The 12,572-nt window shown below is 42.1% G+C and overlaps 1 protein-coding gene across 2 annotated transcripts in view; it reads left to right on the plus strand.

The window, feature by feature from the left end:
• Positions 1–12,572, plus strand: part of CLDN18 (claudin 18) — a 355,113-nt gene that overhangs the window by 213,684 nt on the left and 128,857 nt on the right. For both annotated transcript variants that reach the window (XM_030217054.1, XM_030217053.1), the window contains exon 3: positions 4,789–4,909. In XM_030217054.1, the coding sequence (XP_030072914.1) occupies positions 4,789–4,909 (121 nt within the window). The remainder of the gene's footprint in view (positions 1–4,788; positions 4,910–12,572) is intronic.

Raw genomic sequence — 12,572 nt, forward strand, 5'->3', positions numbered from 1 at the left:
AAATGCTGGCGTCCAAATTTCTACACGGAGTAGCAAATTCTGTAACCACACGCATAGAATTTAGAAATGCCCATGTCACTCCCGTGTCTTGTCAAACCTCCTTTTTAGATCTGTGTAGTAGGTTTATGCAGACTATGTTATAGAATACACTTAGCAAATTTCATTTAGTGCCACTAATTGCTTGTTAATATCTAATTATTGGTGCTGATTGGCTAGTTAACTAATTAGGTTATACACATTGTATGGAATATACCTTGATTTGCATGTAGAAATTTTGGTATGCTATATAGAATACAGGATTTAATGTCTGAAAAGTTCTGAATGCCATTATCAGTGAAATAAAAAGTAACAAGTACTTTCTATTATAGTGGATTCCATCCCTGATATTGCTCATATCAGCCAGCTCACTTTGATAATTTGGTATGTCCAGCAGCAGAATGGAGAGCCTGTTGAGCGATTTTTGACATTCTTATCCCTTCAGACTTCTGAATATATAGCAAAAATGGTCATGTCAGTGCTGAAAGAACTTGATGTTGATTTGGGGGACTGTCGTGCCCAGAGCTGTGATGATGCCAGCAACATGGCTGGTAAATATTCAGGACTTCAAGCACAGATTAAAGATGAAAACCATCTAGCTGACTTTGTTTTATGCTATTCACATTCTCTAAATTTGGTTGGCTCATGTCCTGTAGAATGTTGTCTGGAAGCTGTTTTATTCTTCAGCTTTATGCAGAATCTGTACAATTTATTCTCTGCTTCAACTTGATGCTGGGAGATTCTCACATCCCACCTCCAAAACTGCAACCAAAGTCTGACGCTTAAAAGCCTGTCTTCAACTAGATGGTCAGCAAGAGCCATGTGGCAAAGGCTTTAAGATATGGCTACAAAGTCATTCACGATTCATTGGCCAAAATAACTATTAATAGTGGACATCCCAAAGCAGCTCAATATGAAGCACATCAGTTAAGATCCATAAGGGACAGTCTGGAAACTGCAATTTTGAGTTTATGGTATACCATCCTGAAAAGGATCAACTCTACAAGCAAACCTTTGCAACAGGGACAGTTGGATCTGTGCACAGTTTCTACTCCGTACAACTCACTAATTGGCATCATTGAGAAATGAGAAATTACGTTGAAACCTATGAAACAGAGACAAAAAAACTAACAACTGAAAGTTACAGGGCAGAGAGCCAAAGGACTAGAAACAGGAAAAGGGTGTTTGATGAGTGCAAATCCAGAAGTGAAGTGCTCAAGACGAGGCACATTATCACGTCATGTGTGACTGTCTAGTGCAGGAACTGCTACTATGAAACATGGTTTACAAAGAATTGGAGAAGACATTTGGATTTCTGACACAGTTTAATTCTTTGAATATTCATGAAGTTCTTGCAGATAATTTAAAGGAATACTACAAACAGGACTTGGAGGAAGACTTTACAGATGAGTTTGGCCAATTCAGCTGAATGTTTCAAAATGCAGATACATCAACAGTGACCATGTACAAGAAGTTTAGGGGTTATTTTACTAAAGCTTAGCTAAAGTTATCTGAAGCAGGGCCCATTTTATTCCTATGGGCCCTGCAGCAGATAACTTGAGCTAAGCTTTAGTAAAAGATCCCCTTAGAGAGCTAGGCCGGAGAAACACATTTCCTAATGTGGACATATGCCTTCAAATGTACTTAGCTAAACAGTCTCTACCTGTTAGAGACTGGTATAGCTAAGTACAGCTAAGTACATTTGAAGGTATATGTCCACATATGTTCAGGACAGAGGTCATTTTCTTTGTTGAAAAGTGTGAAGAATTATCTTCAATCAACAGTGAAGGAAGAAAAACTAAATGTGTTTGCTTTACTGGTAATTGAGAAAAACTTTACAGTCTCGGATTTTGATGATATAATTGAAGAGTTTGCCAGGAGAAAAAAAAGAAAAAACGTTACTGTAACGTTTCATACAAATAATGTTTTTAGGCCAACAGTTTTGCAATTATAGTTTAATAAATGTTTTAGATCTATTTCTACAACCACCGCAAATTCCAATTTGCTAAAGGTAAAGTGAACTAATTAACTGTAAAGAACAACATACTGACATGCAAATAGATGTGAGGGTTTAAAAATGTTATTGTGTTGGTTTGTCATTGTATGGTATTGCATATTTAATTTGCCTCTATGTAGTGGTGAAGAGTGAAATCAAGCGGAAATCCCATCTGAATGATGAATCAAGGTTGCAGTACACTTTTATATATGTATGGAAAGAGTTTAGAGTTTAGGTCCTGAGCAAGTGGGGTGGGAAGGGAAGGAAGGGGGGATTTGTTCAGAGATATTTGGTGTTGCCTTATTGTTGCATGGAAGAAAAACTACACTGGCACTGGTATGGTGATCTTTGTTTATCTTTTGAATTTTAAATTAAAGAGGAAAAAGAAATCAAGTGGAAATACAGTAAATAAGCAAAATGGAGGTGTGAGCAGCGAGGGGCAGGGCCAGGGGTGGAGAGGGGCAAGTCCATGGGGCCCATCGAAGGATTAATCCTGCCCTGCACACCAGCAGCCCAAAGCACTCATTCTCCCACCACTGACAAACAATGCAGACCCATACAGCTGCAACACAAAGCACTCATTCTCCTAGCACCAGCAGCACAGAGCACAGTGACAAACTGGGACTGGACAAACGGAGGAACACTGAGAGAAAGAGGACAAGCAGATAGGGATGTAGAATGTAAGGTGTGGGGGGTTTGAGGACAGTGGTGGGGGGGGGGGGGTTGGTGAGGGAAGGGGTTGAGATACAGTGAAAAGGATGGGTGTGGCTGGTGGGCTAGCTGATGTAGGCAAGGACTTGAGGTGAGACATAGAAGAGGCAAGTTAGGAAATGTAAGGGTCAAAAGGTTCAGACTGGGGCAAACAGACAAAGGTAACAAAGCACTTAGCAACTCTCCACTCTTTATCACAAATGACCTCTCTAATTTTAAAGCAGGTTTAATGCTGGATGTTTTCCTTCCTGCCTCTAAGAAGTCGTTTTGCTATCTGTTATGGGCTGGAGATACTAATCATGTAAGACCGCCCATGTCACACCCACAAAACAGCCCCTCTGGGAACATTTTCTTGTAAGCGACTAGTGGTCTTGATCAGTTGTTTTTTGTTTTATTTTGTTTTATTTTGCCTTTGTTCAATTGTATGCTTTGGATGTTTTTTTCTGCTAGAAAAATGCCTATCTGCCTGTTATGCCATTTTTTAAAATGTTTTTCTGTTTTGAAAATGAGCCCCAAATTATATGTGTATGCATGTGTTTTATAAAATACACAAGTAAATCATCTCTGCCCACACTCTGCCCTAGAGTATGTCTACATGCTGGTCATATAAAAGTATGTGCTTCCTTGTCACTATATGTAACTCCTGTGGTGATATTATAAACACTCCTTTTTTTTTTTTCTTATAGAAAGGCCTTCATGTGTGAAAATTACTGCTACATCAGCACTGTAAACACTACCACCAGCAGTTAAATTAATCCACTCACTCTTGCCACTGACAAATTGAAAAGTATTTTACCTATGAAAAGTAGCTGTCTGAAAAAAGTTATTAGAATGTGCATAGTTCCACAAAGTGCATACTTGAAGAAGGGGATTAGGGCAAGGATTGCAAGAGTGCACACATTTTGTATCTCAAAACTATGTGTATTGTCTGCTTTTCTTTATAGAATACTAACATAAGACCGCTAACATATGCATATAATTTAGGTGTAAATGCTTGCCTCTAGTTTGCCAAGATACTCAAATTATAATTTACATGTTTAAGTGTATACCCCACCGATGCTCCACTCATACTCCGGCCATGTACACCCAGTTTCAAACTGCTTCCATATGTTTTGGTATATAGAATGACTTCTATTTTGATTCTTTAAGCATTCAGTGGGCTTTTTACAAAAGTGCTAGTGTTTTTACTGCGTGCTATGGGCGTCTCTCGCATGGTAATCATTAGTGCACGATAAAAACACTACCCTTTGTAAAAGACCCCATCAATGTTTTTTAAAATCACTTTTACACACTTTTAGTATTGGGATCATCACAATATGTAGGCTGAACTCCTGTGAGTGTTTCTATGATTTGCACGCACTTTCTGATTTATAGTTTCAAAAGTTTTTATAAGTTGTTTGTGCACATCTTCCATTCACTGGTGTCTACACAAATTTGTATGTGTAATCTTAAGTTTTGTTTCCCCTGTGTGTTTTAGGGGGTCTTTTACTAAACCTTAGCTTGAGTTATCTGCAGCCGGGTCCATAGGAATAAAATGGGCCCTGCTGCAGATAACTTGAGTTAAGCTTTAGTAAAAAAAAAAAAAAAGAACCCTTAATCTGTATTTGGTATATTAAGGTTTTTAAAATATTTTATATAAATAATTTTTATGATTTATTTGTTTACATACTTATATTTTAGTTGACCCCTGATGCAGCTCATTGGTAGAGCAAAACATGGCCATGTCATGTCTTTTATGTGATTTTGAAAAGCAATGTTCTTATATACTCCTGGTGATTGGAATATTTACCTGTACATTACCATTGATGACTGCCATATTTGCACTTAGCTTTGGAAATCTATTTGATAAAGGATTTTTTTAAATCAAAGATTTTCTTCCATTTCTTTTGATAGAGAAAACATGCTTAATAAATAGGATCTTCCACCTTTGTAAGGAATATTTCTAGCCTTATCTGAAGGGAAAGATTAATGTCGTATAGTACGTAAAAGGATTAGTATTTAAGAAAAGGCTGGAATGTTTGCTAATGAAAGTCTCTCTCCTTCAGGTTTGTGTGCCATTGCTGGAGTGTCAGTGTTTGCAAACATGCTTGTCACAAACTTCTGGATGACTACAGCCAATATGTATGGAGGAGGTGCAATGGGAGGCATGACAACAGTCCAGAACAGGTAACTATATATCTACAGCAGAGGTAGGCAATTCTGGTTCTCAAGAGCCAGGCCAGTTTTTCAGGATATCCACAATGAATATACAAGAAGATAGATTTACATACCAAGAAGGCAGTGCATGTAAATCTATTTCATGCATGTTCATTGTGGATATCCTAGAACCTGATCTGCCTTGGGCTCTTGAGGACAAGAATTGCTTACCCCTAGTCTACAGTATAGTAGGGGTATGTATGCAGGCAAAAAAAACTTTCATTTTAATTTCCTATATCATTTACAATTTTTTTTCTTTTTATAATTTTTCGGGTTTTTTGTGATGCTATAAAAGCCGCTAACTGAAGAATAAACTCATGCAACACTCCCCACCCCCCCCACCCCAATTTTTGGTATGGTCTATGTGGCTGCCTAGTCAATGCCCAGGATGGTGGGAAGAAAGGGCACACAAAAAAATATATTTGTTTGGGACCAGAGCCAGGCTCAGGAAAATCCTGGCAGATTGTTCAAGCACCGCACCAGACTTAAAACTCTGTGATGACTTAGTCCACACCAGTAGTTAACTTGAACCACAAATAAAACTTTATCATAACAGTTCATATCCAGGTGGCTAACTTTATGTACATCAGTCCTCTGTTTCTCCTCTCCAGTACAGAAATGTATATTATAAAGTAGAGCAGTCAGGCATTTATGCTCTGCAACCTGCACACGGCTTACTGAAAAATGAAAATGACATCCCCCTCTGCCAACCAGTCCCTTAGCTGGTATAGAGTTTTAACCTGGATGGTATACATAGTTCCAAATGATCTCCTCTCCTTCATCTGGATCCTTCGAAGGTGCAGTGGTGCCAGTCATCAACTTTTCCAGTTCTGGTTCTGGTCCCAGAAACTCCTGATTCCTTGTTCAAAAACAAGTGCCGGTGATGCCTTCCTGTGGGGGTATGCAGGCTGATTCCTTGCAGTTCAGAACACTGGCACAGGCATGGCAGGAAAAAACAGGGGCTCTATGAAATGAATGGGCAGAGGTGGGAATTGACCAAAGACAATTTTGGTGGGCAAAACAGGAGCTTAAATTACTTTGCGGGGGGGGGGGGGGGGGGGGGGCAGTTCACTGCTGCCACCAGGAACATCCCTCAAAAATCTAATCCCTTCCTTTACTTCCATCCCCTCCTGGAGACTTCCCCAAATCTCTGGAAGCTTCTGGTGCCAGAAGGTCCGAGGCCCTGATCCTCAAAGCTTACCATGCCAGCAATGTTTGATTTAGACTGGTTGTAGCCAGTCTAGCATACACATTATTCAGCATCTAATGCACAAAGGGGTTTTGCATGGCTCTTACTGTTTGCCATAGATGCTACCGATAATCCTATGCAAATGTATTACAACAAGCTCATTAGTATTAAAATAACCATTCTGTGCGATGCACAGAGGTTTCCATGCACTGTACAGAAAGGAATGCCTGTCTTTAACATGCAAACTTTTCTGGCAGGTCTGGAACTGTCATCATGTGAGGGCAACTTCTAGAAGAAGCAGTCTTCTTCTATTTTTTAATAGTGTCGGAGAGCAGAGAACAACTTCTGAATACCAGAGGGATGGAAAAACAAAAGCAGACAGCCAATTGGCTGGGGATAGCCCCTGTAATGTCAGGGGGGGGGTATTTCAGCAAGGAGGAGATTCTGAAGTGCAATGGCAAAGTCAATCAGGGGCAACCTGAGGAAAAGCAAATAAGCTGGAGGAGGAAGGTGCAGGAGGGAGGGATGAGAAATTTATATTTATTAGGAATTGGTTCATATTCTGGGAAAGGTGGAGCCTATTCCAAAAGGATGGATTCCACCTTAATCAGGATGGAACCAGGCTACTGGCACTAACTTTTAAAAAGGAGATAGAGCAGCTTTTAAACTAAAGGGGGGGTGGGGGGTGGGAAGCAGTCACCCAGAAGCACATGGGTCGGTGCAGAGTATCCTTGAAGGATACTATTGAAACAAGACAATTAGGGAATCCCAATAGAGAGGTTTCAAAAATGGAGAAAGAAAGCCAGAAGTGTTCAAGAAGAGAGCAGGGTAAAGGATGCACATTATCCCCGTCAGCTTATAAACAGCTTGTGGATTCAAGGAATAAACACAATATGAAGTGTCTGTATACAAATGCTAGAAGTCTAAAAAATAAGATGGGAGAGTTAGAGTATATAGCACTAATTGATATGGTAGATATAAAAGGCATCTAAGAGACCTGGTTGAAGGAGGAAAATCAATGGGACACTGTTTTATCAGGGTACACATTATATCACAATGATAGAGTGGATCAAATTGGAGGGGGAGGTTGAGCTATATGTTAAAGAGGGAACTGAGTCAAACAAAATAAACATTCTACATGAAACAAATAGCAGTGTGGAATTATTATGGATATAAATTCCATGTGTGAAAAGGAGGAGGATTCTTGTAGGGCTGTACTACCATCCACCGGGACCTAACAAACAGACAGATGAAGATTGTAAGTTGCATAGTTATGTTTATGATTAAGAGACATAAATAACTGTGTTTCTGCCTCATATCTTTCTTGAATGCTTTAATGCCGATTGTCATACTATCTTAAGGCATTCATCTTATATACTTTATTCTCTGTTAAACCTTTGTAATGGAATTTGATTGCTTTCTCTTGTTTCTAATGTTTTTATTTTGCAAAAATTCAATAAAAAATCTTGGAAAAAAGAAAAAAACGAAATTAGGAAAGTTGGCAACTTGGGCAACAGTGTAATAATGGGTCAATATTGACTGGAAAAATGTAACATCAGGGAGTGCTGGTCTAAGAACTGACAAGAGGGGGAGCCATTTTAGATTTAGTCCTTAGTGGAATGCAGGGTGTAGTACAAGAGGTAACAGTGTTAGTTCCGTAGGGAAACTGATCATAACATTTTTTTTCAGCACTTGATACTGCAAGTGATCTCTGAGGCAGTGGTGTGCTGGTAAATGTTTAACAACAGGCTCTCTCCCTGGTCCCCCTCTGCGCCCCCCAGATTGCAGAGCTGGCTATGGTCAGGGAGAGAGCCTGGGGGGGGGAGGTGGCAATGCATTCCTCCAGGAAAAAAAATTAAATGATCCCAGGTTCCAATCTAATTCATGTTTAATGTGCGATAAAATGCCGTAAATAAATATAAACTTTTAATGTTGAGCACCTGATTCTCAAAGTGAACATATTCCAAACACTATAATGAAAATAAAATGATTTTTTTCTACCTTTGTTGTCTGGTGACTGTTTTTCTGATCATGCTGGCCCAGTATCCGATTCTGCTGCTATCTGTCCTCTTAACTCCGTTTCCAGGGCTTCCTTTCCATTTATTTCTTTTCCTCCTTTCTTCTTCATTTCTGGTCCTCAGCTTCTGCCTATTTTCTTCTCCTTCCTCACTCCTCTCTCCCCTCCATCCATGTCCAGCATTTCTTCTCTCTCCCCTCCTCTCCCCTGCCCTGCATGCACCCATGTCCAGCAGTGACCCTCCTCTCCCCTGCCCTGCATGCACCCATACCCAGCGACCCCCTCCATCCACCCATGCCCAGCAGCGACTCCCTTTCCCCCCTGCCACCCCCTCCCGAGTTGTTTAGCGAATTCTCCTCCCTCCCGATCCAGTCCCTCACCGACCGCTTATTCTTCAAATTCTTCGGGGCAGGCAGTCTTGCCTGCCCACTTCCAGCGCTGACTGCCCCCGCTGCCAATTCGCACTTCAAAATGGCCGCCGAGACTGCCTCTGGAAGTCTCGGCGGCCATTTTTAAAGCGTGAACCGGCAGCGGGGGACAGTCAGCGCTGGAAGCGGGCAGGCAAGGCTGCCTGCCCCAAAGAATTCGAAGAACAAGTGGTTGGTGAGGCGGTGAGGGACCGGATCCAGAGGGAGGGAGGAGAGCCAGAGCCGGCTTGCTGTTTTCAACAACTGGCTCGCAAGCCGGAAGAAAATTTAACAACCGGCTCTTGCGAGCCGGTGCGAGCCAGCTCCAGCACACCACTGCTCTGAGGCAACTATGAGGTTTACAATTTCTGTTACAGCTACTTTGAACTGTGCCTAATAGGCTCACAATTTAAGTTACATATTATACCTGAGGCAATGGAGGGCTAAGTGACATGCCCAGGGTCACAAGGAGCTGTAGAGGGAATTGAATTTGGTTCCCCAGGATCTCAACCTACTGCCGACTATCAGGCAGCAGCAGCAAGAATCAAACCCGGTTCCCATAATCAAGTTTGAGCTAATATCTGGAGTGAAGCCACAAAAGGAAATCTACTGTAGCAGCATTTAATTTTCAAAAGGGCAACTATGACAAAATTAGGAAAATGGTTTAAAAGAATCTAAAAGGATTGGCTGTAAAGATTAGGACATTAAATTAGGCATGGACATTGTTTATAAATACAGTCTTGGAAGCCCAGACCAGATGCATTCCATGTATTTACAAAGAAAGAAGAGCAAATGACAGCCAGATTGGTTAAAAGGTGAAGTGAAAGAGGCTATTAGAGCTAAGAGAATATCCTTCAAAGAATGGAAAAAGGACCCAAATAAAGAAAATAAGAAGCAACATAAACACTGGCAAGTGAGATTCAAAGCATTGATAACGAGAGCTGAAAGAAAATATGAAGAAAAACGTACTGCAGAGGCAAAAAATCACAGTAACAAATTTTTCAGGTACATCAGAAGCAGAAAGCCTACGAGGGAATCCATGGGACCGTTAGATCATGAAGGAGCAAATGAGACACTCTGGGAGGGCAAGGCCATAACAGTGAGACTGAATGAATTATTTGCTTTGATCTTTACCGAAGAAGAGGTAGAAAATCTACCTGTACCATTTTTCAAGGATCATGATGCAGAGGAACTAAAAGAAATTTTGGTAAACCTGGAAGATGTACTGAGCAAAATTGACAAATTAAAGAATAGTAAATCACCCGGACCAGATGGACCGAGGGTAGTGAAAGAACTCAAACATGAAATTGCTGATCTGCTGTTAGTAATCTGTAACCTGTCATTAAAATCATCCATAGTACCTGAAGATTGGAGGGTGGACAATGTAAAGCTATTTTTTAAAAAGAGTTCCAGGGTGATCCAGAAAATTACAGACCGGTAAGCCTGACGTCAGTGCCAGGCAAAATAGTGGAAACTATTTTAAAGAATAAAATTACAGAACACATAGGCAAATATGGTTTGACTATCAAGCTTATTTTCGAAAGAGAAGGGTGCCCATCTTTTGACACAAATCGGGAGATGGGCGTCCTTCTCCCAGGGTCGCCCAAATCGGCATAATCGAAAGCCGATTTTGGGTGTCCTCAACTGCTTTCCGTCGCGAGGATGACCAAAGTTCCTGGGGGCGTGTCGGAAGCATAGCAAAGGTGGGACTGGGCATACATAACACATGGGCATCCTCGGCCGATAATGGAAAAAAGAAGGGCGTCCCTGACGAGCACTTGGCCGACTTGGTCCATTTTTTCTTGCGACCAAGCCTCAAAAAGGTGCCCAAACTTACCAGATGACCACTGGAGGGAATCAGAGATGAACTCCCCTTACTCCCCCAGTGGTCACTAACCCCCTCCCACCCTAAAAAAAAAAAAAAACTTTAAAAATATTTTTTGCCAGCCTCAAATGTCATACCCAGCTCCATGACAGCAGTATGCAGGTCCCTGGAGCAGTTTTAGTGGGTGCAGTGCACTTCAGGCAGGCGGACCCAGGCCCATCCCCCCCTACCTGTTACACTTGTGGTGGTAAATGTGAGCCCTTCAAAACCCACCAGAAACCCACTGTACCCACATATAGGTGCCCCCCTTCACCCCTTAGGGCTATGGTAGTGTTGTACAGTTGTGGGTAGTGAGTTTTTTTTTTTTGGGGGGGGGTTGGGGGGGTTCAGCACACAAGGTAAGGGAGCTATGCACCTAGGAGCAATTTCTGAAGTCCACTGCAGTGCCCCCTAGGGTGCCCGGTTGGTGTCCTGGCAAGTGAGGGGGAGCAGTGCACTACGAATGTTGGCTCCTCTCATGACCAAATGGCTTGGATTTGGTCGTTTCTGAGATGGTCATCCTCCGTTTCCATTATCGCCAAAAACCGGGAACAAACATCTCTAAGGTCGACCTAAATGTTGAGATTTGGGCGTCCCCGACTGTATTATTGAAACGAAAGATGGCCACCCATCTTGTTTCAATAATATGGGTTTCCCCGCCACTTCGCTGGGATGTCCTGCAAGGACGTCCTCAGGAAAACTTGGGCGCCCCGTTCGATTATGCCCCTCCACGTATTTTGTAGTCAGCATGAATTCAGCTATGGAATTCATATAGTCAGAATGGATTCAGCTAAGGGAAGTCTTACCTCAGCAATTTGCTTCATTTCTCTGAAGGTATGAATAAACATGTGGATAAAGATGAGCTGGTTGATCAAGATTTTCAGAAAGCTTTTAACAAAGTTCCTCATGAGAGACTCCTGAGAAAATTAAAAAAAGTCATGGGATAGTTGGGAATGTTCTGATGTGAATTAAGAATTGCTTATTGAACAGAAAACAGAGGATAGAGTTAAATGGCCATTTTATCTCAATGGAGGAGGGTGAATAGTAGAGTGTCGCAGGGATCTGTACTGAGATCGGTGCTTTTTCACATATTTATCAAAGATCTGGAAATCAGATCGATGAGTAAGGTGATTATATTTGCAGATGACACAAAACTATTCAAAGTTGTCAAAACACATGCGGATTGTGAAAAATTGCTGGAAGTCCTTAGGAAACTGGAACACTGGTTATCCAAATGGCAGATGATATTTAATGTAGTCAAATGGGATATGTATGCAGAGCTTTTTTGTGCCGGTACAGCGTACCGGCACCTTTTTTGTAGGTCCCCTCCCCGACCCAGTCCCCACCTGCCTACCAGCTCCGTGCCGACGACCCTCTTCTCCTGCCACCCGGCACCGTGACCCAGCCTTTAAAAAAATCTATGAAGCGGCAGAGCGGTGCCTCGCGTCTGCCTGTAAAAGAAGAAAAATCACCTCGTCAGTGGGCCTTCCCTCACTGTGTTCCGCCCTTGCGGAAATAGGAAGTTACGTCAGAGGGCGGGACACAGTGAGGGAAGGCCGGCCGACGAGGCAATTTTTCTTCTTTTACAGGCAGACGTGAGGCACCGCTCCGCCGCTTCGTAGATTTTTTAAAGGCTGGGTCACGGTGCCAGGTGGTAGGAGGGAGGGGGAGCAGGGAAACAAGGAGAGTCGCTGGATATGGGTGGATGGCAGGGGGGAAGAGAGAATCGCTGGACATGGGTGGAGGGAGGGCAGGGGAGAAGAGGGCTGCTAGACATGGGTGGATGGAGGAGAGGGAAGGGAGAGAGAAGAAATGCTGGACATGGATGGAGGCGAGGCAAGAGTGAGGAAGGAGATGAGATGAGGGAAAAGGAAGAGAGGAGAAAAACTGCACATGGATGTAGAAAATAGGCAGAAGCTGGATCCACTGGACAGTCAAGTCTGCGGAGGACCCAGCTTTTACTTACGGATGTAGGGCAAGAAATGAAGAAGAATGGAGGAAAGTAAAGAAATAAATGGAAAGGAAGCCCTGGAAACGGAGAAGAGGACAGATAGCAGCAGAATCAGATACTGAGCCAGCATGATCAGAAAAACAAAGTCACCAGACAACAAAGGTAGAAAAAATCATTTTATTTTCATTTTAGTGTTTGGAATATG

Source organism: Microcaecilia unicolor, chromosome 10, assembly GCF_901765095.1.
Source record: "Microcaecilia unicolor chromosome 10, aMicUni1.1, whole genome shotgun sequence".
NCBI classification, from domain to species: Eukaryota; Metazoa; Chordata; class Amphibia; order Gymnophiona; family Siphonopidae; genus Microcaecilia; species Microcaecilia unicolor.